The sequence below is a fragment of the Octopus sinensis genome, linkage group LG7 (genome assembly GCF_006345805.1).
Source record: "Octopus sinensis linkage group LG7, ASM634580v1, whole genome shotgun sequence".
Taxonomy (NCBI): Eukaryota; Metazoa; Mollusca; class Cephalopoda; order Octopoda; family Octopodidae; genus Octopus; species Octopus sinensis.
This window is the reverse complement of record NC_043003.1, coordinates 88,203,307-88,228,692: the sequence shown is the minus strand read 5'-3', so window position 1 is coordinate 88,228,692 and position 25,386 is coordinate 88,203,307. Positions and strand designations below refer to the sequence as shown.

At 39.3% G+C, this 25,386-nt stretch overlaps 1 protein-coding gene across 3 annotated transcripts in view; it reads left to right on the top strand.

Annotated features, from left to right (window-relative positions):
- The window catches only part of LOC115214277 (translation initiation factor eIF-2B subunit epsilon), a 162,350-nt gene that overhangs the window by 17,547 nt on the left and 119,417 nt on the right, over positions 1-25,386 (top strand). For 2 of the 3 annotated variants that reach the window (XM_036504884.1, XM_029783422.2), the window contains exons 2-3: positions 13,848-13,972; positions 17,750-17,932. In XM_036504884.1, coding sequence (XP_036360777.1) covers positions 13,848-13,972; positions 17,750-17,932 — 308 coding nt within the window. The remainder of the gene's footprint in view (positions 1-13,847; positions 13,973-17,749; positions 17,933-25,386) is intronic. The other variant, XM_029783423.2, reaches the window with a different exon arrangement.

Here is a 25,386-nt window from a genome sequence, read left to right as displayed (position 1 = left end):
CTCCTAGCTTCCCTTCTTGCAGTCTGATACACTTCCCTGCTACCACCGTTCTTCCAGTCCTTCTAAGCCTGTTTCTTTTGTCTAATAGCCCTGTCAACAGTATTGTTCCACCACCACGTTATTTTGGGTCTTGTGGGGACTTTGCACCAGCCACAGATCTGGTCAGTGGCTTTCAGCAGGTTGTCCCTTAGAAGCGCCCAGTTATCTTCTACCCCATGTGTAGCTATACCCCCTTCTATTTCGTCGAAGGCTTCAAGTAACATGTCTCTAAATCTCTGTCCATTAGCAGGGTCTTTAAGCTTCCAGACCCTTCTCCTCCATGTTGGTCATCTTCTAGTCGTCCTCTTAGTCCTGATCCTAAAGTCACTGACTACCATTCTATGTTGTGGGGTACATTCTTCGCCTGGGAAGGTTTTGGCATTTATAAGCAGCCATCTTTCCCTTTTTCTGGCAAGGATGTAGTCGATTTGGCTTGTATGCTGGCCCGAACGGTAGGTGACCAAGTGGCTTGTTGGTTTCCTGAAGTTAGTGTTGCAAACCATAAGACTATTCGCATCACAGAACTCCAGCAACCTGGTTCCCTCCTCATTGCGAGAACCATAACCATAGCCTCCATGAACGCCATAGAAGCCCTCAGCATATCGTCCAACATGCCCATTGAAGTCACCAGCCACAAAGAGAAGTTCCCTGTTGTTCGTCAATGAGGTGGTCTGCAGTAGGGTGTCATAGAAACGGTCTTTCTGTCCATCGGGTAACCCTGGCTGAGGGGCATAGGCCGATATAATAGTTGCTAAACTATGATGGAGCATTAATCTAATCTTCAATATTCTGTCACATACTCTGACTATCTCGATAACCTTATCTACCCATTTTTCGGCAATAAGCATACCCACTCCCCCGACTCCTTCAGTATTCCCGGCCCAGAAAATTTTATACCTCTGTCCTTTACCCGTGAGGAACCTAGCAGAACCTCCTCTCCACCTCACCTCTTGAATACAGCATATATCTACACACCCTGAGGAAGTGGGAGGCAACGGACCTAGTAGCATCATGAACCTGAAAAGAAAACTCGCGTTTGGCAGTATTCATAGACAAACAATAAAACTCAAGTTCAAACCGCGTACGTTACACCAAGCATATCTTGCAATGAATGACCTACCATTATGGAAAGAGGAACAGATGGGCATAGGAGACAACAGGGATGCGAAGTGTACATGGGGGAGAACAAGGATGAGAAAATTTTGGACTTCCTGTAGCGGTGGGGGCAGCGTAAGACTGAAGTGAAAATGGGAGACAAGAAGGATGAGAAATTTTTCAAGCCTTCCTGTATCGGTGGAGGGGGTGGGAAGGAGGGCGACCCGCGAAAACTTTTATCCAGCCACGCGAGCGTTCTTCCTAGAGGGGAAAACTTATATGAAATAATAAGGACCTGTAAGATTTTAAATATGTATTCCATTTTTAACGAGATGAGGGGCTGATCGATAGACAATAATAACTAGTGCGTCTCCAGTGCGAGCAGTGGCGTGCCTCAAGGTTCAGTGCTTAGGCCCTTATTGTTCTTAGTCTTCATAAATGACTTGCCCGACGACCTCACGCAACACACCCTTCTATTTGCCGACGATATCAAACTGGTTGCTCCTCGCGGTGATATAGAGGATCTTCGTCGATGCCTCCACCAAATTTGGAAGTGGTCTAACGAATGGGACCTGTGTCTGAACGTGTCAAAGTGCTGTCATCTGCCTGTTGGCTCTCCTCCTGCAACTCAACTTGATTTCGAGCCGGGTCGTCTGCTGCTGGAGAGGACCGATCAGGTAAAGGACCTGGGTATCTTGGTGGATTCCTCCTTTTCACCTTCGGCCCAGTGCGTCCATGCTGCCAACAAAGCACGTGGAATTCTGTTCTTGATTCGACGGTCATTCGGAATGCTCACAGCAGCCATATTCCTACCACTCTATGTCACGCTGGTGAGACCCATATTGGAGTACGAGATTCAAGCCTCTTCTCCTTATCTCCTCAAAGACATACAGCATCTCGAAAGAGTCCAGAAGCTGGCTACCTGCATGGTTCATGGTCTCAAAAATTTGTCCTACGAAGAAAGGCTGAGGACGCTCGACCTTTCTCTTGAAAAACGCCGCCGCCGTGGTGATCTCATTCTCGCCCACAACATCATAAGCGGAAAGTGTAACCTCTCGAAAGAGCTGTTCTTCACTCCTGCTCCAGAGCGTCGGCTGCGGGGTCATTCCGAAAAGCTCTACCTGCGATGATTTCATCTCAATCGAAGGAGAGGAGCTTTCTCCGTCCGGGTTGCGGATCCGTGGAACAAGCTGCCAGACGAGATGGTGAAGATGCCGACGACCGCTTTGTTCAAAGCCTCCCTTGACCTCAAGTGGCCTGAACTCTTTACATGAACACCACCCTGTACTTAACTCCATGTCCCCCTACATGGCCTTGCTATTTGCTTTTGAGCCAAATTAACTAACTAACATGAAAAGTTTTATCCAGCCACGCGAGCGAGCGTTCTTCCTAGAGGAGAGAGCTTATATGAAATAATAAGGGCCTGTAAGATTAATAACTATGTATTCCATTTTTAACGAGATGAGGGGCTGATCGATAGACAATAATAACTAGTGAATTATACATGAAAAGTTTTATCCAGCCACGCGAGCGTTCTTCCTAGAGGGGAAAACTTATATGAAATAATAAGGACCTGTAAGATTTTTAATATGTATTCCATTTTTAATATATATATATTATATATTATATATATATATATATATATTATATATATATATTATATATATATATTATATATATATATTATCATCATCATCATCATCATTGTTTAACGTCCGCTTTCCATGCTAGCATGGGTTGGACGGTTCAACTGGGGTCTGGGGAGCCCGAAGGCTGCACCAGGCCAGTCAGATCTGGCAGTGTTTCTACAGCTGGATGCCCTTCCTAACGCCAACCACTCCGAGAGTGTAGTGGGTGATTTTATGTGCCACCGACACAGGTGCCAGACGAGGCTGGCTAACGGCCACGCTCGGATGGTGTTTTTTAGGTGCCAGACGAGGCTGGCAGACGGCCAGGCTCGGATGGTGTTTTTTATGTGCCACCGACACAGGTGCCAGACGAGGCTGGTGAACGGCCACGATCTGATGGTGTTTGTTACGTGCCCACAGCACGGAGGCCAGTCGATGCGGTACTGGCTACGGCCACGTTCGGATGGTTTTCTTATGTGCCACCGGCACTGGTACCACAAAGATACAAATTCCATTGATGTTCATCTATTTGATTTGGTTTGATTTTCACTTGCCTCAACAGGTCTTCACAAGTGTCACAAGAAGGAAGGTATGCACAGGTGGACTGACTACGTCCCAGTTAGGGGCCACGGGTTATGGCCTCACTAGTCTTGCCGAGTCTTCTCACGCACAGCATACTTCCATAGGTCTCGGTCTCTAGTCATTTTCTTGATGAGACCTAAAGTTCAAAGGTCGTGCTTCATCACCTCGTCCCAGGTTTTCCTGGGTCTACCTCTTCCACAGGTTCCCTCAACTGCTAGGGTGTAGCACTTTTGCACACAACTATCTTCAGCCATTCTCGTCACATGACCATACCAGCACAGCTGTCTCTCTTGCACACCACAACTGATGCTTCTTAGGTTCAACTTTTCTCTCAAGGTACTTACACTCTGTCGATTATGAACACTGACATTACACATCCATCGGAGCATACTGGCTTCATTTCTTGCGAGCTTACGCATATCCTCAGCAGTCACAGCCCATGTTTCACAACCATGTAGCACGGCTGTACGTACACATGCATCATACAGTCTGCCTTTTACTCTGAGCGAGAGGCCTTTTGTCACCAGCAGGGGTAAGAGCTCTCTAAACTTTGCCCAGGCTATTCTTACTCTAGCAGTTACACTTTCAGCACACCCACCCCCGCTACTGACTTGGTCACCTAGGTAGCGGAAGCTATCAACTACTTCTAGTTTTTCTCCCTGGAACATGGTAGACGTTGGTCTCTGCACATTTTCAGTGTTTATTTCTCCTGAGCATCTGCCACCTACACCTTTTCTACAGATCGAGCAACATTACACATCCATTGGAGCATACTGGCTTATATATATATTTTTTTTTTTTGTACTTGTTTCAGTCATTTGACTGCGGCCATGCTGGAGCACCGCCTTTAGAGTGGTGAAAGAGTACAGCAGGGATCACCACCATCCCCTGCCGGAGCCTCGTGGAGCTTTTAGGTGTTTTCGCTCAATAAACACACACAACGTCCGGTCTGGGAATCGAAACCGCGATCCTCCGACCGCAAGTCCGCTGCCCTAACCACTGGGCCATTGCGCCTCCATATATATATTTTTTTTTATTTGTTGTAGCTCAGAGCTGCGGCCATGCTGATGCACCACCGTTTTGTGCTACACTGTTATTACTAAGAGCCTCCTCTAATATGTGGCACTTGGTGAAGAATGGAGTTTGATATAGCTACCCTCATTTGCACCTCTGGCTGTGAGGTAGGTTCATCTGGGACTCTCGACAGGAAGATGTCCAGCTTTGATTTAAAAACCGCTACATCTACTTTGTGCATGTTCCTCAGACTCTTTGGGAGAATATTAAAAAGTTTTGGGTTCTTGAAACCCAGGCTGTTGCAGTAGCTGGTCCTGAAGCGTGATGGCATTGCTGGGATCTTTGGCACTATGCAGTGTCGTCCCATTCTAGCATTGGTGTAGCTTACAATGCCAAAATTTGGCACAATTCCTTCCAGGATCTTCCAGATATATATTATTGCATACCTCTCCCGTCTTCTCTCCAGGGAGTAGAGTCTTAGCTGTTTCAACCTTTCCTATTGGCTGAGCTGTTGCAAAGAGACGATCTTCTTTGTGAATCTTCTCTGGATTGCTTCAAGGTCCTCTGTTAATTTCACACTAGTGGGTGACCATAGCTGTGAGCAGTAATCCAGGCGGCTGAGGACAAATGTCCGCCAGAGGACCATCATGGTTTCCTTATCTCTGGTTCTGAATGTTCTTAAGATCCATCCAGCCAGTCGTCTGCACTTTGTCGCCATCCTGGTAATGTGGACTTGGAAAGAGGTATCATCACTTATGTCGATACCCAGGTCCCTCACAGACTTAGGCTCTGGGATTGAAATTCCCTGTGGACCGGTGTACCCTGTAAGTTTAACATTCAGTTTTGGATGCTGGTAGCTCAGGGCCTGGAATTTTTCAGCATTAAACTGCATATTATTATTATATCATTATTATATATATATTATATATTATTATTATATATATATTATATATATTTATATATATATATATATATATATATATATATATATATATATATTATATATATATTATATATATATATATATATTTATATTAGAAGAAATGAGGTAATCAGAAGATCGGATGGTTCATATTTACAGATATTTATTTATATATTACATTTTTTACATATATATATCATATCATTCAGATCATTACCGCTTTCTCCCATTCTACTGTAGAATGGGAGAAAGCGCTAATGATCTGAATGATATGATATATATATGTAAAAAATGTAATATATAAATAAATATCTGTAAATATGAACCATCCGATCTTCTGATTACCACATTATAATATATAATACCTGTACATCATCTCCAAACCTTCCAATATATATTTATATATATATATATCTTTATCTAGTTTCAGCTCACAAGCTGTGGTCATGCTGGAGCACCGCCATTTGGTGTTGCTACATGATTTTACTTCACAAATGCTTTTTAGCAATTGCCATTTGGTGCATGAGAGAGTTCAGTGCAGCTGCCCTCATCTGCACCTCCTGCTGTGAAGCTGGTTCATCTGGGACACCTGACAAGAAGAGATCCAATTTTATTTTAAAGACATCTGCATCCACCTCATGCAGGTCTCTTAGGTTATTCGGGAGGATATTGAAGAGCTGTGGGTCTTGGAAGCCCAGGCTATCACAGTATCTTGTCCTACATCTTGATGGCAAATTTATATATATATATTTATATTATATATATATCATCATCATCATTATATATATATATATATATAATATATATATTATATATACATATATATATATATATATATATATATATTATTTATATATATATTATATATTTATATTATATATATATTATATATATATATTATATATATATATTATATATATATTATATGTATATATTATATATATTATATATGTATTATATGTATATATTATATATGTATATATGTATATATTATATATATTATATGTATATATATATTATATATATATATATATATATATATATATATATATATATATTGATTTCAACCCTATATATATATATATATATATATATATATATACATTGATTTCAACCCAGAAGACATAGAAAGAGCCATAGACAAGCTCTCCATGCACTCGGCTGCGGGGCCTGACGGTTTCAATGCCATGATACTTAAAAACTGCAAGGTACAATTGTTGAAACCCCTTTACATGATATGGAGGGAATCTATGGAGAATGGCAAAATACCAAATACATATAAAGAAGCACACATAACTCCAATACATAAAGGGGACAGCAAATCAAAACCAAAGAACTACCGACCAATCTCACTGACATCACACATTATCAAGGTCTTCGAAAGAATAGTTCGTGGAAAACTGGTTGAGTTTCTGGAATCCAACAATCTGATGAATTGCAACCAGCATGGATTCAGGTTAGGTAGATCATGTCTTTCCCAACTACTGGCACACCATGACCAAATCCTAGAAAATCTAGAGAATGAATACGACACAGATGTTATTTACCTCGACTTTGCTAAGGCATTTGACAAGGTAGATCATGGCATCCTGGGTCACAAACTTCGAAAGCTAGGAGTAGGAGGAAAAGTTGGTACATGGATACATGAGTTCCTTACAAATAGAACTCAAACAGTCACTGTGAATGGAACCCATTCAACACCATCACCTGTGATCAGCAGTGTTCCTCAGGGTACAGTACTCGGCCCAATCCTGTTTCTCATCCTCATCTCTGACATAGATGAAGATACAACCAGCAATGTCTCATCCTTTGCTGATGACACCAGGGTCACGAGACAAATCAAAGACGAGGTGGATATAGAGGCCTTACAAAAGGACCTGACCACCATATATAAATGGCAGGAAACAAACAACATGTTGTTCAATGATAAGAAGTTTGAACTAATTCGCTACGGAACAGATCAAGATCTGAAAAATACAACAAACTACAGAAACCCATCAGGACAACAAATAATGGAAAAACAGTATGTGAAAGATTTAGGCATACACATGGGAACCAGCCTAAAATTCAGAGAACACCTTGACTCAGTCTGTCTTACTGCAAGAAAGTACTGCGGTTGGATCTTGCGCACCTTCAAATCAAGAGATACCTCAACAATGAAAACCCTCTGGAACAGTATGATACTTCCGAGGATTGACTACTGTTCTCAGTTGTGGTCACCAACAACAAAGGGCCAACTATCGCTCCAAAGAAATTTTACCTCATACTTCTCAGAAACGAGAGACCTGGACTATTGGCAAAGACTCAAAACCTTGAGGATGTACTCAATAGAAAGAAGATTTGAGCGATACTGAATTATATACATTTGGAAAATGATAGAGCAAAAGGTGCCAAACTTTGGTATCAAAACCTACCACTCACTGCGCCACGGAAGACGCTGCCAGCTACCACCAATCAACAAAAAGGCTGGCCAGGCAGCAAAAACCCTGCGAGAGTCAAGTCTGTTGGTTCGAGGAGCACAACTATTCAACTCCATTCCGGTACATGTCAGAAATCTATCAGGATGCAGTGTGGAATCATTCAAATTGCAGCTGGATAGATACTTAAGCACCATTAGAGATGAACCCCATCTCCCAGGATATACACAACGAGCACAAACTGACTCAAACTCACTCCTACACATGTCAAAATTAAACAGAGAATACAACCTGGCAACCACACCAGACTCTGAGGGTGGAGTCTTCGATTTGGCCTGAGCATGGACTCAAACTCAAATGAAATGAAATGAAATATATATTAAAAGAACCGTATAACTATTTTACGATCTATATATCTCATTGGCTAAGTAATATCTTATGTACAGTTATAATCTAATAATTAAATACATATCATGAACAACTAAGTAATTATAGAATCAAATTAACAATCAGTAGTTATATAGTATACAATACAATACAATAAAACTTCTTAAAATATCTTTAAAAATCTTGAATAGAAAAGGTTTACTTAGCTTTCAAAAACCCTGTCATTAACTAAAATTTCAAAACGGAAAACCTCTTTTAAGCGTTTAGAAGAAAACTTGTGGAATTATGTTATTAACAGAAATCGAATAAAATAGATGGAAAAATTCTTTTAACAATGAAAACTACGAATATTTTTTATCAATGAAAATTACGAATTAATATTATCAATGGAAAATACGACTATATTTTAGCTATAATAGATAAAGAGAACAAAGTCACTATTAGACAATATAATCACTATATACTATAAAATTTATAATTTAAATTAACTACAATAAATTATACTCAAAACTCTATAAATTAAATAATTTGTATAACTACCAATTACTGTATATACTCTAAAAATCTTATAAAAATTGTCTATAAAGTTTATTGTCTATGTTCGATTGCTTTGAATATAGATTTTCTGTGTTGCCTATTTTTAATTTTTGCAGACAGTATCATGTCTGGAAACCTCATGACATACATAGATTGTTGAAAAAAATTGATAATAGGGTCCTCCAATGGATCCTTCTGTCTATTACATATTACTAATATTTTATTTAAGCAACCCAAGGGAAATAACCCATACCACCTGCAGATTTTAGCGAAGCAATCAATATTTGGTTTCGGGAACAGCCGACCTAATTCTGCATTTCACTACTCACGGTCTTGAACTGCTAAACATGATTATTGTACTTCCTTAATTTGAATCTTAAACCTTAAAGTCTTCATTCATACATTTCTATACATACATACTTTTTTGAATGCCTATAACTCCGATAATTCTGCATTTTTACAGTTACATTTTCTCCATGGCAGTAGATAAATTTTTTGTTCCACTAAGTATTTGTAGTGGTTTCATGCAGGCATAGCATGGATTTGATCCTCGATTGATCAATTTCACTTAACACTTCAACAGCGCTTTCCTCAGTAAAACAATAGTCTTTCTGTAAATGACAGCAGTTATACATTTCTCAGATACCATCGCTAAGCAGAATAAATCTTTGCCTCTTGCCAACCTCCGACAACCTCTGTCACAAACCTCCAGTAATCTCTCCCTCCTCTAGCTGACAGTTTTTTGTATTCTTTTGTCATGGAAAATGAACCTTTTGTGACAGTTATAATGAAATTGCTTTCATATATCAGAGTAATAAGGCATTTCAATAGAACATATATATATATATATATTATATATATATATATAATATATATATATATATAAATATATGTAACTCCAGGAATTACCGGGTATACCAGCTAGGTTATAGACATATTGTGTTCCTTTCTGTCAAAGAGCATAGGCTCGAAACGTAAAAGACTTTTTCACTTTCCGAGCGTTAAACTAATACATCTGTGTGTTGTTTACACACCCGTCTTCATCTTGTTTGTAAATTCTCACTATATATATATATATATATTTCGATCTTGTAAGGATGGACTTGGTGCTAACTTAACTGTATCTATTTTTTTATTATATTTTTTTATTATTATTATTATTATTATTATTATTATTATTATTATTATTATTATTATTATTAATAGTAATTTTTATTAACTTTTATAGCTTTAGTATCTTATGAACTATACCACGGATTTATTTATTATTTTCCATCTCCATATATGTTAGCCTTTTTTTTATATATAAAAAACTACTAGCCAAATATGTATAATATCGGTACTTATTGATATTAATATATACACTATTATATATTTTGTTTTATTTTGTTCTGTTTGCTTTCCTTTTTTGTACAAATGTGTAGTATATTATATAAGTGTAGCTTTATGATGTATAAGTTTTTATATTTTATTTTTTTATATTTTTATATTTATATGTATATGATTGTATAATATTTTTCACTATTATAACAAATTTAATTTAATTCTCTGAAGAGGCCGTGGGGCATCCTTGTTAATGCCTCATTTATACCTGCCTTTATGGCTTATAGGTTAAATGAGGTATGACTGTCCTCACTGCCGAAACAGCTGTCAGTTTTGATTTATTTGCATATTATATTTGAAAAAAATTTTTTACTTATATCTCTTTATCTTTTTACTATTACTGTATATCTCATTTCATTTTATGTATTGCCTTTACTCATATGTAATGGTGTATTAAAGTATGGATTGAGTATCATCGGATAGTTGATGTTTTACTGATTTAAGTATATTTCTCCTTTCTCTAATTTTGTACTATATATATATATATATATTCTTTTATTCTCTGATTTGTTTGAGTTGACTGTGGCCATGCTAGAGCACCACCTTTAGTTGAGGAAATAGACCCGAGGACTCATTCCTTGTAAGCCTATTCCTCATTCTATCAATCCCTTTTGGCACACTGCTAAGCTACGGGGATGTAAACAGACTAGCATTGGTTGTCAAACAACATTGGGGAGACAAACACTGACACGCTAACACACACACTCACACACATACATATATGTATATACATATATGACGGGCTTCCCACTGAGAAGGCTTTGGTCTGCCTGAGGCTCTAGTAGAAGATACTTGCTCAAGGTGCCATGAAGTGGGGCTGAACCCAGAACAATGTGGTTGGTAAGCAAGCTACTTACCACACAGCCACTCCATAAGAGCTATGCTGACGGGAGATTTGTCTCCTTATAGGGCCACCCAATCCAGACAGGTCAAAGGGTAGAGAGCAGTTTAAGAGTACTCCACTAGCCCTCCAGGTTGGGGTTTAGCATTGTGCTAACAACTCTCTAATAAAAAACATACCTGTTATAGAAACCACAAAGTGGTGCTATGTTCCTTGAGGAATCAAGAGGCTTAAGAGGAAGAGACTGGCATATCTTAGACCTACTTTTTGTGAACCACTAAAAACAATCCCATGACCTGAAAGGGACACACCTAAACATACACACACTTGCAAAGTTCTACATACAACAAATTGTAAACAATAACATAACCCAAATTTTATCACTAACAATTTCTCCAGAACACCTCTCTCTCTCTCATAACCCACCCTACAACCTAGTTACCACTCTACTCAAACGCACATACACAAGGAAAAATTTAAGTCAGCAGGAGACTATATACAGCCAAGGTTAACTTCAATATATTGTAGTACAATGATGGCTTATCATCATCATCATCTAGCGTCCGTTTTCCATGCTAGCATGGGTTGGACGGTTTAACTGGGGTCTGTGAAGCTGGAAGGCTTCATCAGGCCCAGTCAGATTTGGCAGTGTTTCTACGGCTGGATGCCCTTCCTAACGCCAACCACTCCGTGAGTGTAGTGGGTGCTTTTTATGTGCCACCTGCACAGGTGCCAGACAGAGCTGGCAAACGGCCACGAACGGATGGTGTCTTTTCGTGCCACTGGCACGGGGGCCAGGCGAGGCTGGCAACGGACACGAACGGATGGTGCTTTTACGTGCTACCGGCACGGGGGCCAGGCGAGGCTGGCAACGGACACGAGCGGACAGTGCTTTTACACGCCAACGGCACGGGGGCCAGGCGAGGCTGGCAACGGACACAAACGGATGGTGCTTTTATGTGCTACCAGCACGGGGGCCAGGCGAGGCTGGCAATGGACACGAGCGGATGGTGCTTTTACGTGCTACCGGCACAGGGCCCAGGCCAGGCTGGCAACGGACACGAGCGGATGGTGCTTTTACGTGCCAACGGCAAGGGGGCCAGGCAAGGCTGGCAACGGACAAACGATCGGATGGTTCGCTTAACCACGGCTGCAATTTCCACTGATGTTGATTTGGTTTGATTTTAACTGTTCTCACTGGTCTTGCTGGGTCTTCTCACGCACAGCATACTTCCATAGGTCTCGGTCTCTAGTCATTTCCTTGGTGAGACCTAAAGTTTGAAGGTCGTGCTTCACCACCTTGTCCCAGGTTTTTCAGATGTTAATGCTCCCGAGCATCTGCCACATCCAAATTCCATCTTCCTAGTTAGCCTTCCTTTGACATTGCTGCACCTCTTATGTGTCCATAGCTTACACTTGGTGCATCTTGTAGAGTTTCTACCTACACCTTTTCTACAGATCGAGCAGGGCCATCTACCTGAAGGCGTTTGTGATTTGTCTACCTTCCTACTTATTACGACTTTGGTTTTAGCTAGATTGACTCTAAGGCCCTTCGATTCTAAACCTTACTTCCACACCTGAAACTTCTCCTCCAGTTCTGATAGAGACTCAGCAATTAGAGCAAGGTCATCAGCATAGAGGAGCTCCCAGGGGCATCCTGTCTTGAATTCCTCCGTTATTGCCTGGAGGACTATGATAAATAGGAGGGGGCTGAGGACTGAGCCTTGGTGGACCCCTACCTCTACCCGGAATTCTTCACTGTACTCGTTGCCAACCCTCACCTTACTAGCAGCATCCCTGTACATGGCTTGCACAGCTCTCACTAACCATTCATCTATCCCTAGTTTCCTCATTGACCACCAGATGAGGGATCGGGGGGACCCTGTCGAAGGCTTTCTCCATGTCAACAAAAGCCAGGTACAGGGGCTTATCTTTGGCTAGGTATTTCTCCTGCAGCTGCCTTACCAGGAATATAGCATCAGTGGTACTTTTCCCTGGCACGAACCCAAACTGCATCTCATCTAAACTAACTCTCTCTCTTATTAGTTGGCTTATGACCCTCTCTGTAACCTTCATCACCTGATCCAACAGCTTGATACCTCTGTAATTATTTGTATCTAGGGCATCACCTTTACCTTTGTAGCAGTTGACTATTATGCTGCTACACCAGTCATTGGGTATGACTCCTTCATGTATCACCTGATTAACTATACGGGTGACTAGGCTATAGCCGACACTACCAGATATTTTGAGCATCTCTGCAGTGATACCTGATGGGCCTGGGGCTTTCCCTGTTTTCATGCTTCTAATTGCCTTAACTACCAATGAACTATCAACCCTGATAGCTGGTCCCTCTGTTGGGTCAACATTCGGCAGACTCTCTTTATCCCATTCATTTTCTTTATTCAGCAACCTTTCATAGTGGCATCTCCAAGCCTCTCTCTTTGCATCCTCATTTAGCGCAAGTGAACCATCTTCCATGCGAACACACTTCTCTCCTACCACATCACAATTCTCTCTCACACACTGTCTTGCAACGCGAAACACCTCCTGGCCAAAACTTTGAAGTCACTCTAAATAATATTCTTGTTTAAGAATAAATGTAGCATTACTGTACTAATCTGATTTACAGCATCTTTATGTAGCAGCTGATCATTCTATGCTATTGATTAGCAAAGTAAACCTGCTAAGTAATTAGCAAACAATGAAATGATTCATCAGAAAACTCCCCACATCTATAAGAAAGAATGTGTTTAAACTCTTATTTAACCTACAGTAAGGTTTTATATTTAAATGTTTCCATTTCTTCTGATTCATGCTGCTTTGTGCATAAAATGCAAACACACGCACCCACATGAATCTTACAGAATGTTTATACAGTTGAAGGACACCATTTGTCAAGTGTCAAAATTCATTTTGATTAAGAATAAATGAGATATACTTTAAGTGTTAGAAACACTAGTAATGATACATAATTTTTTATTTTTTGTGTCTTTTAACAGGTTTTGTTGCCATTAGTAAATATACCATTGATTGAGTATAGTCTTGAATTTCTTGCTGCAGCAGGGATTGAAGAAATCTTTGTCTTTTGCAGTAGCCATTTCAACCAAATTGATGATTACCTACGGTATGTATTAGATATATTGCATGGAATTATTATTGATGTAAATTCCTTCTCAATAACATCAGTCCACGAAGATTCCATTTGTTAGATCAAGGAGTGTTGCAAAAGACCTGGCCATCCTCCTCCTCCAGCTATCACAGTCTCTCCACTTTCTCGCATCTTCATCATTTTAATGTCCATACTTTCATGGGTTGGTTAGATAAATTCATTGGTGTAGATTTCTCTGTGTCCTAATCTTTCAAACACAAACACCTCAATGGCTGGAAATGTTTTCATGGAAGACTACAAATGTATGACACCACTTTATAACCAGCATTCAATGTCAAAACAAGGGGTCATGAACACACCCATGCACACACACTCAACACACACACACACAATGTGTTTCTGTCAGTTTCCACCTACTAAATCCTCTTTCAAGGATTTGGTCTGCTGTGCAGTGGGACTGAACATGAAGCCACGTCGTTGTAAAGCAAACTTCTCAGCTACACAACACAACTATGCCAGCAATATATATTAGATTTTATTGACCATATCTTCGTTTCCAACATAAAAATATTCTTATTCTCATAAAAATGGAGGTGGTTGTTCATATAATATGTGAAGTGCTGGTCAAAATGTCCTAAGATAGTTACATCCTATGTCCCTTTTATCTATCATCCTTCCTTCATGAGTACTGGTACTAATTCAGTTTACTGAACTCCAGCTCCAAATTATACCAGTATGAGAAACCATTTTTGGAACTATACACTGAATGTGCTTAAGTGAGAGTTTTTATGTTTTCACACAACTTGCCAGAAATAGGCACCTAATCTCCCCCAATTTACATCATATCGTCTTAAAAAGAGTACCCAGGAGAATATACTCCTTGATAAACTATTTCTTAGACAAAGACTAGATGAATAGTGCTTGAATTCCTTTGATCTTAGGTGTGTCAATCTGAGCTAATTTGGAAACTAAACAATGACCAATATTGTAAACATAACAAATTGCCCAAAATACCAGATTTATCTCCATTGATGTTTTTTGTGATTGTCTATCACTGGAGGTCACTGTTATTGAGTATATTACTTATACTGCTCTACTATACTATATTTTAATGTGCCAATGTTAGAAATAATTAATACTGCTGAAGACAACTTTATCTTTCATTATTTTGGATTTGATAAAATAAAGTACCAGTCAGATACTAGAGTTCAAATTTACCAGCTAATTCCCTTCCCTTCAAAAATGCTGGCCTTGTGCCTAAATCAGAAACTACTGTTATTAAAAGAGCATTGCAAGTTGTTTGATGCATTATGTAATGTAATGTGTAAATGACGTAAACATTTTCAAGAAGTTTAAGCAATGCTGGTGAGAAGTTAAGCAAGTTATGTAAGGTTATGGCATTTATTTATCGGTATCGCCTTTTATATTCTGTCAAACTTTTGATTTGCATTGCTTAAAAGTCTTCTTGCAAACATTATTATTGTCATTGAGTGAGCAAATAATGCATGCCATCAAAATGACACTGGGGTAGAAATATATGACTCAATATACCCATCTGATAAGGGTACACCAGTCACATGCAACACAACCATGTGTGTACAACATGATAATCTCATATAAACATAAACAGTGCATGACATTGCAGGTGGGGCCCAGTTAGAATTTTCTTTAGGTCAAGTAGCCCATCTGCTCAAAAGGTCCTTGAATAAGGGTTGTTTAAGGATGAATGAAACACCCGTGTTTCCAGTGGGAAATTATTGAAACTACTAAGAATTCCTCTCAACACATGGCTATAATGCTCCTTCACTATTTCTGCTCATCATCAGAGATGCATATATCATCAGCCACTAAGGGACATGCGCAACTAATTAAGGTCAAGCAACTGACAAACAAATCTGTGCTATTGATCAGAATATTTGCTGTATGTAGCCCATCTTTTCTACCAAGACAAAACATATACATGTTACCACTTTCAGAGCCACTGCCTGGTACTGCATCAGGGTATCATTAATATTATTAAGGTGGTGAGCTGGTTGAATCATTAGCATGCCGGGCAAAGTGCTTTGTGGCAGTTTGTCTATCTTCACAGTCTGAGTTCAAATTCCGACTTTACTTTTCATCATTTGTGGGTTAATAAATAGAGTACCAGTTTAAAACTGGGGTCAATACAATCAACTTGCCCCTTCTCTCAGGCTTGATGGTCTTGTTCCAAAATTTGAAATCACTATTATCATTATTATTTAGGGCATTGAGACCTGAGTTGATCAAAGTCTTAGTGAGTGGATTTCCTAGATGGAAACTGAAAGATTCCTGTCATATATATATGTGTGTGTATTGTCCACCTATCTTAACATCAAGCAATTGATGTAAATGAACATTGTCATCATCAAACAAGCAATGACCTTCATTTCCAGTTTTCCTGGGAAACATTCTGACCATAGAGAAATATTACTTTACTTGGGTACAGTGAAGATCAGCAATAGGAAGGACTGTAGAAAATCTGTCCCAATAAATTCCATCTGATCCATACAAGCATAGAAAACAGACATTAAAATGATGGTGGGGAGGATTATGAAATCAGACACAATGCGTTGCAATATTTGTTCTGACTTTTTATGGCCCGAGTTCAAATCTTACTGGGGTCAGCTTTTCTTCGAGTTTGATATGATAAAGCTTTGATTACCTCTTTTGTTACCATATTTCTGTGAAGATGCTTTGTGTTTCTTTCAATTAATTTTAATTGTAACAAAGAATTTAGTAAAATAGTTATCATTGAGCTAGTGTTAGGAACATAAATTGTGACTAAGGTTTGGTAGAGGTTTTAATTCAGAACTTTTGAAAACAAGACATTTGTAATACAAAAGCCAGAGTCGGTTTCAGCCAGGTTGGTATTAAGAGGGTTAAGCACTGAGGTACTGATTAACACTTCTCTTAAAAAAATGCTGGTCTTGTGCCTAAATTAGAAATCATTATTAAAGGTGGCGGGCTGGTAGAATCAGAGCATCATAAAAAATACCTTGTATTTGTTCTAGTTCTTTATATTCTTAATTCAAATTCTGCTGAGATCAGTTTTGCCTTTCAATTTTTATTAGTTACCATTGGGATCAATGGTACTGGCTAATTCACCACCCCATCAAAATTGCTGGCTTTGTGCCTAAATTAGGAACAATTACTATTTTTTGTCCCAGCACTTTGATTTGAATTCAAATCCTTCTGTGGTCAACTTTGTCTTCATCCCTCTGGAGTCAATAGAATAAAGTACCATTCTAGTACTGGTACTTAGCTGTAATCAACTTGCCCTCTCTTCTCCTATTGGTCTTGTGCCTAAATCAGAAGCTGTTATTTTTGAGTGGTTGATTAGCAGAATTATTTTAGAGTACTAGACAAAGTTCTGTAGGATATTTATTCTAACTTTTTACTTTTTGTGTTCAAATTTCATGGAGAACCTATAATATAGTGCCAGTTAAATACTGTGGTTGATGTTATTGACTAACCTTCTCTCTCAAAATAGCTAACCTTGTGCCTAAATAGGAGCAATATTACCATTAGGAATATTATGAAGACAGCATGTTTGTAGAATTGTTAGTGCATTGTATAAAATGCTTAGTGGCATTTCTTCCAGCTTTACATTTTGAGTTCAAATGCTACTGAGTCAGCTGTGCCATTCATCTTTATGGGGTTATTTTAAGTCAAGTACTGGGCTGGATAGTATTGACTACTCCCCTCCCCCATCCAACTAAAACTTCTGGCCTTGTGCAAAAAATTTGAAACTATTATTATTATTTTGTTTAGAGATGCAGGTTGGTATAAGAAATCTTCACTGACTGTGACTGTAGTCATCTTGAAAGGCTGTTACTCTCTTGGGGATGCAATGCGAGATATTGACAATCGAGCACTGATTCGTAATGATTTTGTTTTGTTATTTGGAGACACTGTTGCCAACTTGAAGCTGACAGATATTGTACAAATTCACAAGTAAGTCAATGGAGCAGGTTTTATTTTAATCTTTTTTTCATCTTTCTCTTGTTTTTGCTGGGTTTTTTACACACAAATTTTGTTTTAAAAATGTTTTGCTTTCTATTCATTTTATTTTGTTCATGTTATATTTTGGCTTTTATTTCTGTTTCTTTATGTCAGTGCTTCTCAAAGTGGGCAGTGGAAAATTTTATGAGGGTACTTGTGCAGATTTTCATTTTTGACTGTCTCTTGTTAGTTAAGAATATAATGTAATGTTTGGGATAATGCTTAGCAGCATTTATTCTGGCTTTACATTTTTAAGTTAAATTCAGTCAAGATCAACTTTGCCTTCCATTCATTTGGGGTTGATGTAATTCACTAGCCCCCTCCCCTAAAATTTCAGGCCTTGTGCCTATAGTAGAAAAGATTTTTATTATTATTATACTATCATAATTTCCAATCAACTTGTTAGTCACAGTGACACATGTTTATGATAATATTGTACTACAGAAAAATGAATTAGTGAATTAAACAAAACCAAGCATATGTATTGCTAAGACACATAAAAGTATAATTTAAGACCTCAAAATATTCCAAACATGCAATGAAAATCCCAGGTAACATACTGTGATGTGTGTGCATGTATATATGTATATACATATATGCAAACGATTTTGTTGAGTGCAAACGATTTTGTTGAGCTTGTGCTGGACTCAAACTGGTCACAAGTAGTCACCTCTCCAACAAGAGGCGACAACACCTTGGACCTGCTCTTCACCACAACTCCTGAAGCGGTTATCAATTGCACTACGGAGGAACCTCTAGGTGACTCTGATCATGCTATGATCATCGCCAATCTGGCTCTTGCGGGCAACAAACACCTGAACCATCTCCAATCTGCTTCCTTCGATTGGAAGAGAGCAGATTGGAACCTGTACCACACTGAACTACAGCACCCAAACTGGCGTGAATTCTACAACTCTGGAGATGTGAATACTATACTCCAGAGTATCCTGGACTCAATATGGGCAGCATGTGCAGCATCAGTGCCACGTAAACAAAAAAGAAGAACCGCCCCAAAAGGGCAATTTGGGAAACTTCAGCGGTCCGACTTGCCAGGAAGGAACGTCGGACTGCTGAACAGGAATACAAGTTGCATAAATCAGACACCAACAGGAAGAAGCGGAATAAATCCTCCAACCATCTCAAGCAAGTGACAAAAAATGAAGTGCTTGAATTTGAACAGTGCATAGCAGCCAATCCTGACAGCAAGGTTTTCTGGAAATATGTGCATTCAAAGCAGAGACCTCACTCTCCAGTGGGCCCTCTTCGCAACCCTCACACGAACCAGATCACTGACGACCCCAAGGAATGCGCAGAACTCATTGCCGAGTGCTATGCAAACATATTCACTGTCGAAAGTCAAAATGTACCATCTTCACCATCACTAACAGCAAACTCCATAACAACTATGGAATTTACACCTGCAATGCTGCGACGTCACCTTCAAAATAAGCGCAACTATGCCTCCCCTGGTCTCGATGGAGTTACATACCTGCTTCTCAAACGTGGCAGGCACTTCCTTTTACACCAGCTTTCTATTTTCTTCCAGTACTGTCTCAACAATGGTGCTACTCCGGAGCAGTGGAAAACTGCCAGTGTCATTCCTCTGTTCAAAAAGGGTGACCGCACATCACCTGTCAACTATCGCCCAGTCAGTCTCACTAGCTGTATTGCAAAACTGATGGAATCGTGTGTCAGAGAAACACTCTGGAACTTCTGGAGCTCTCACAGTCTCATCCGACCCTCACAATATGGATTTGTCCCTAACTCCAGCTGCAGTGACCAGCTTGTCGAGTTCCTTGAGGACATTACTCAGATCACTGACAGTGGCTCATGGGTGGATGTTGTCTACCTTGACTTTGCTAAGGCTTTCAACTCTGTGCCACACAAAAGGCTTATGGTGAAACTCTCTGCAATGGGTGTGGGGGATGACCTTTTTAACTGGTTGAAATCCTTCATCCTCAGCCGAAAGGAGGTAGTCACAGTTCTAGGACAGCACTCTACACCATATGAGATGTCATCGGGTGTACCACAGGGATCTGTCCTTGGTCCCCTCCTGTTTGTGGCATACATTAATGACATAGATGCCAATTTAAAGAATGCCACAGTATTGAAATATGCAGACGACATCAAGCTGTACCTTGAAATCAAGAGGACTGATCCTGATGTCTACAACTCTTTCCTGCAATCAGACCTAGACACAATGCAGCAATGGATCACAGACTGGCAACTGAAACTGGCTGTGGACAAGTGTACCACCATGCATTTTGGGAGAAAAAACCCTGCGTCCACATACTCCCTCCACAACACTGATTTCAAGAAATCCTCTTGCGAGCGTGACCTAGGCATCACTGTCAGCAGTGATTTGCGTTGGACAAAGCATATCTCTAAAATTGTCAAGAAGGCCGAGGGTGTCTTGGCATCACTCAGCAAGACTTTTGTTAGCCGCTCTCCAGCCATCTATTTAAAACTGTATACAGCTATGGTACGACCACACTTGGAATTCGCATCATCAGTTTGGAATCCCTATCTTGCTCAGAACATTGACCTCCTGGAATCTGTCCAGAGACGTGCAACCAAACGCATACCCTCCATCAGACACCTACCATATTCTGAGCGCCTTGTTTCCCTGGGCATGGATTCACTGAAGCTCCGGCGTCTAGCGACGGACTTGGTAAACACCCACAAGGTTATCAACCACCTCACCAACAACAACACTGAACACCTTTTTGATCTCCATGTGTCTAACACACGTGGACATGCCTACAAAGTCAGAAAACAGCACAGCTCCCATGACTTTCGGAAACATTTTTTCACGCTCAGGGTTGCTGAAGCGTGGAATAAACTGCCTGCATCAGTTGTTGACTGCCATGACACTGCATCCTTTAAGGCCCTCATGCTTCCCGAAATCCGTCGAAACTACACCTGATTATATATACACTTTAGATGAGTTGTAGTGCACCTGAGCACTGTACACAATTATTATTATTATTATTATTATTATTATATATACATACACATATGTATATGTGTGTGTGTGTGTATTTATGTATATATATATATATATATATATGGTTTATATGTATGTGTGTATATATAACTTAGATAAGTACTATGTTTTATGTTAGTATGTAGAATAGAACAGTATAATTTTTTTCATATGCTCCTAAGTTTATATGATAAAACATAACTTGAAATGTTAATTTATTATATTTATAATAAAAGTTCTGAATGTTTACAGTGTAGGGTGTATTATTATTATTATTATTTATTTTTATTATTATTATTATTATTATTATATTATTATTATTATTATTATTATTATTATTATTATTATTATTATTATTATTATTATTATTATTATTATTACTATTATTATTATTAATAATAATAATAATAAAGTTTTGAATATTAATGTACAATAAAAAAAAAAAAACAGTGTCCATCTTGCAAACACTTTCTGTAGTGACAGACATAGTGTGTTTTACTTTCTTATTGCAGTAAGTGAAAACAGAAGCTAAGTTTTTTTAATCTTAGTTTTAGTTTATTTTCATGTAATGCAGTTTACTCTTTCTCTCCTGTATAGCATCCTTACCAGCTGATTTCTCATATATTATGTGGCATAAATTAGTACAAATTCTCCTATGTTTTATGTTAGTATGTAAAATAGAACAGCATGATTTTTTCATATGCTCCTAAGTTTATATGATAATATTATCATCATCATCAACTAACATCTGTTGTCCATGCTGGCATGGGTTGGCTGGTTTGACCAGGGTTGTTGAACTTGCACACTGACATTGCACATCCAACGAAGCATATTAGCTTCATTTCTTTCAAACCTACGCATGTTTCACTGCCATGTAGCATGGCTGTTCACACACAGGTATCATACAATCTGCCTTTTACTATGAGAGAGGCCCTCTTTTGCTATCGGGGGTAGAAGCTATCTGAACTTTGCCCAGCTTAATCTTATTTTTACAGCTACGCTCTTGGAGCATCCACTTCCGCTACTAACTTGGTCACCTAGATAACGGAAGCTATCTACTACCTCTAATTTGATCCACTGGCAGTTGATGGAGTATTTTCTGCACATTTCAGCATTTATTGTACCTATGCATCTTCCACATAGAAAAGCTAGTTTCCCTGTTAACCTTCCTCTGATATTGCTGTACCTCTTATGTATCCAAAGCTTACACCGGGTGCATCTTATGGAGTTTCTACCTATGCCTTTCTACAGATTGAGCAGGGCCATCTACCTGAAGGGATGTGTGATTTGTCTGTCTTCCTACTTACTATGACTTTGGTATTTGCTAGGTTAACTGTAAGGCCCTTTCATTCTAAACCTTGCTTCCACACCCTAAACTTCATCTGTGTGTTGAGGTTTCCCCTCTCTGTATCCGTATTTTTGAGTGTGTGTGCCTGTCAGCTTACTGTATAAATACCTGAATGTACCTACATGAACCTCATTATGTATATATGTCAGTGTAGATGTATGTGTTTGAGTATATATGTATATGTATAGATATATATGTATATATTTACATGTGTATCTCTGTGTGGACTGCATGTTCATATGTGTGTATATATGTATATATATGGGTATATGGGTGTACTTCTATCTGTGTATATTAATGTGGACTGTGTATATTAATGTGGATTAATGTTCATATGTGTGGGTATATGGATATGTGTATATATGTGTGGTTGTATAGGTGTCTGTGTTTGTTTGTACATATGAATATGTAAGATTCATACCATGCAGTGTAGTGTTTGTATGTAAATATATATATATATGTATATATACAGTATATGTGTATATTAGCATATAAGGTTAATAATGTGTATGTATAAATGGACATATATTACTACTTTCATGCCCTTCTTACTCCTCTCTTTACTGGATCTTAATCTGGATGCTGTACCAAGGTATATATGTATATCGATATATATGTCTACTTCATGCACTTGTTCTCCCCACTTTTACTAGCCTTTAATCTGGACGCTATATGGGAGGGAGAAAATTATACTTCATTGAATCAAATTCACAAATTACCTAGCAAACATTTACACAGATCTTCTTTTTAACTACCTTTCCCTTGTCCCTCTCAAGTATACAATTTTAGGGCTGCAAACATCAATGTTGGCTCAATGAAGGGGGAGGTCTGTTGAGATTGTTGAAATGGAGCATTGCTATGTCAATGTGTGTGGTGTACAAGAAGTGAGATAGAAAGGAACCTCTTCTAGATTCTTCAGGGATAAGAAACAGAGGTTTAAATTCTTTTGGGTAGGCAGGAGTGATGGAGTGGGGTGTGTGCATGCTCTTAGCAGAAAAATGGGTAGCTAAAGTAATTGAGGTAGTCAGACTGTGTGATAAGGTTATTAGATTGAGACATATCATAGATAGATTAGCAATTTATTTGTGCCTATGCTACACAGGCTGGACTGGCTGATGATGAGAAAGATCCTTTTGCAGACTTTCTCAGTGACAAATGATAGAGATTTTGGTATTGTGGGCGGCGACTTTAATGGACATGTTGCGTAGCATTCCCATGGATTCCATGGTGTGCATGTGGTTATGGCTTTGGCACCTGGAATGAGGAAGGTACAAAGCTACTTGAATTCTGTGATGCAAATGATCTCATGATCTGCAACTCTAAATTTAGAAAGCCAGCCAGCTACCTAATTACTTATCAGTCTGGTGGGAATATAAGCCAGGTTAATTACCTCCTCACCAGGCAGTGAGACAGGCTGATGTTCATAAATGCGAAGTCGTTCCCAGGTGATGAGTGTACACCCCAACATAGGCTACTAGTTAGTGACTTCAGAATGAGGGCTAGAGAAACTCAAAGACATAAACCACACTGGAAAAGAAGCTCAAAGATCCAGTAAACCAACAAAAGTTTAGAGACATTCTACTGGAAGCCTCTGATGATAGAGAGGAGGAGGAAGGGACATATAGCTTAGAGGACAACTGGAAGTTCTTGCAGGACAATTTATTGGGTGCCACTGACCAAATCTGTGGTTGGTGCAAAGTCCCAGCCAGGCCGAGGGTCACTTGGTGGTAGAACAAGGTGGTGGACAGTGCTATAAAGGCAAAGAGACAGGCCTGAAAGGACTGGGAAAACAGTGGAAGCAAAACATTATATCAGGGAGCCGGAAGGGAGGCTAGGCAAGAGATTTACATAGCAAAAGGAATAGCAGAAGGTAAGAAGTTTGCCTATGTTATACAGCGTGAGGTGTTCAGGATTGCAAAGCCATGTATCAGAATAGAGATGTGGTAGGTGAGAAATGTGTGCGAATGGATAATGGTATGCTTTTGCTCAGTGACTCTGAGAATAAAGATGCATGGAGATGCCATTATGAAAGGTTGTAATGTGGAGAATGATTGGGAGGAGAATCTTTCAAATATTAAACCAATTAAGGGACGAGCCATCAGAGTTGATAGCAGTATAATAGATAAGGCAATTAAGAAAATGAAGACTGGAAAAGCTCCTGGACCATTGGGTATCACTGCTGAGATGATATTTCTGCGACCACATCTCCCCTAACATCTGGCCACCTAACTCTCCTGGCTGCAACCCCCTTGATTATTATGTGTGGAGCGCAGTTGAGCAAGAGACCAACAAAACTCTGTGTAACACAAAAATGAACTGGAGGCAAGGATTGTGGCAGCATTCACCAACTTAAACAAGGAGACCATCCAGAAGAGTTACAGGAACTTTTGAAGTCGTCTGGAGATCATGGTTGAAGCTCCTCTATGCTGATGACCTTGCTCTTATAGCTGAATCACTACCTGAATTAGAGAAGATGTCCCAGATATGGAAGTAAGGTCTAGAATCAAAGAGCCATGCAGTTAACTTAGCAAATACCAAAGTCATAGTAAGTAGGAAAGTAGACAAATCACAAATCCCTTCAGGTAGATGGCCCTGCTCAATCTGTCTAAAAGGTGTATGCAGAAACTCCATAAAATGCACCCAGTTTAAGCTTTGGGCACATAAAAGGTGCAGCAACATCAAAGGAAGGTTAACAGGAAAGCTACGTTTTGTATGTGGAAGGTGCACATGTACAATAAACGCTGAAAATGTGCAGAAAATAGGCTCCATCAACTGCCAGTGGGGTAAGCTAGAAGTAGTAGATAGCTTCCATTATCTAGGTGACCAAGTTAGTAGCGTACGTTGATGTTCTGAGAATGTAGTTGTGAGAATAAGATTAAGCTGGGCAAAGTTCAGAGAGCTCCTATACCTACTGGCAACAAAGGGCCTCTCTCTCAGAGTGAAAAGCATATTATTTGATGCCTGTGTGCAAACAGCTATTCCACACAGCAATGAAACATGTGACATCTGATGACATGCGTAGGCTTGAGAGAAATGAAGCCAGTATGCTTGGCTGGATGTACAGTGTCAGTT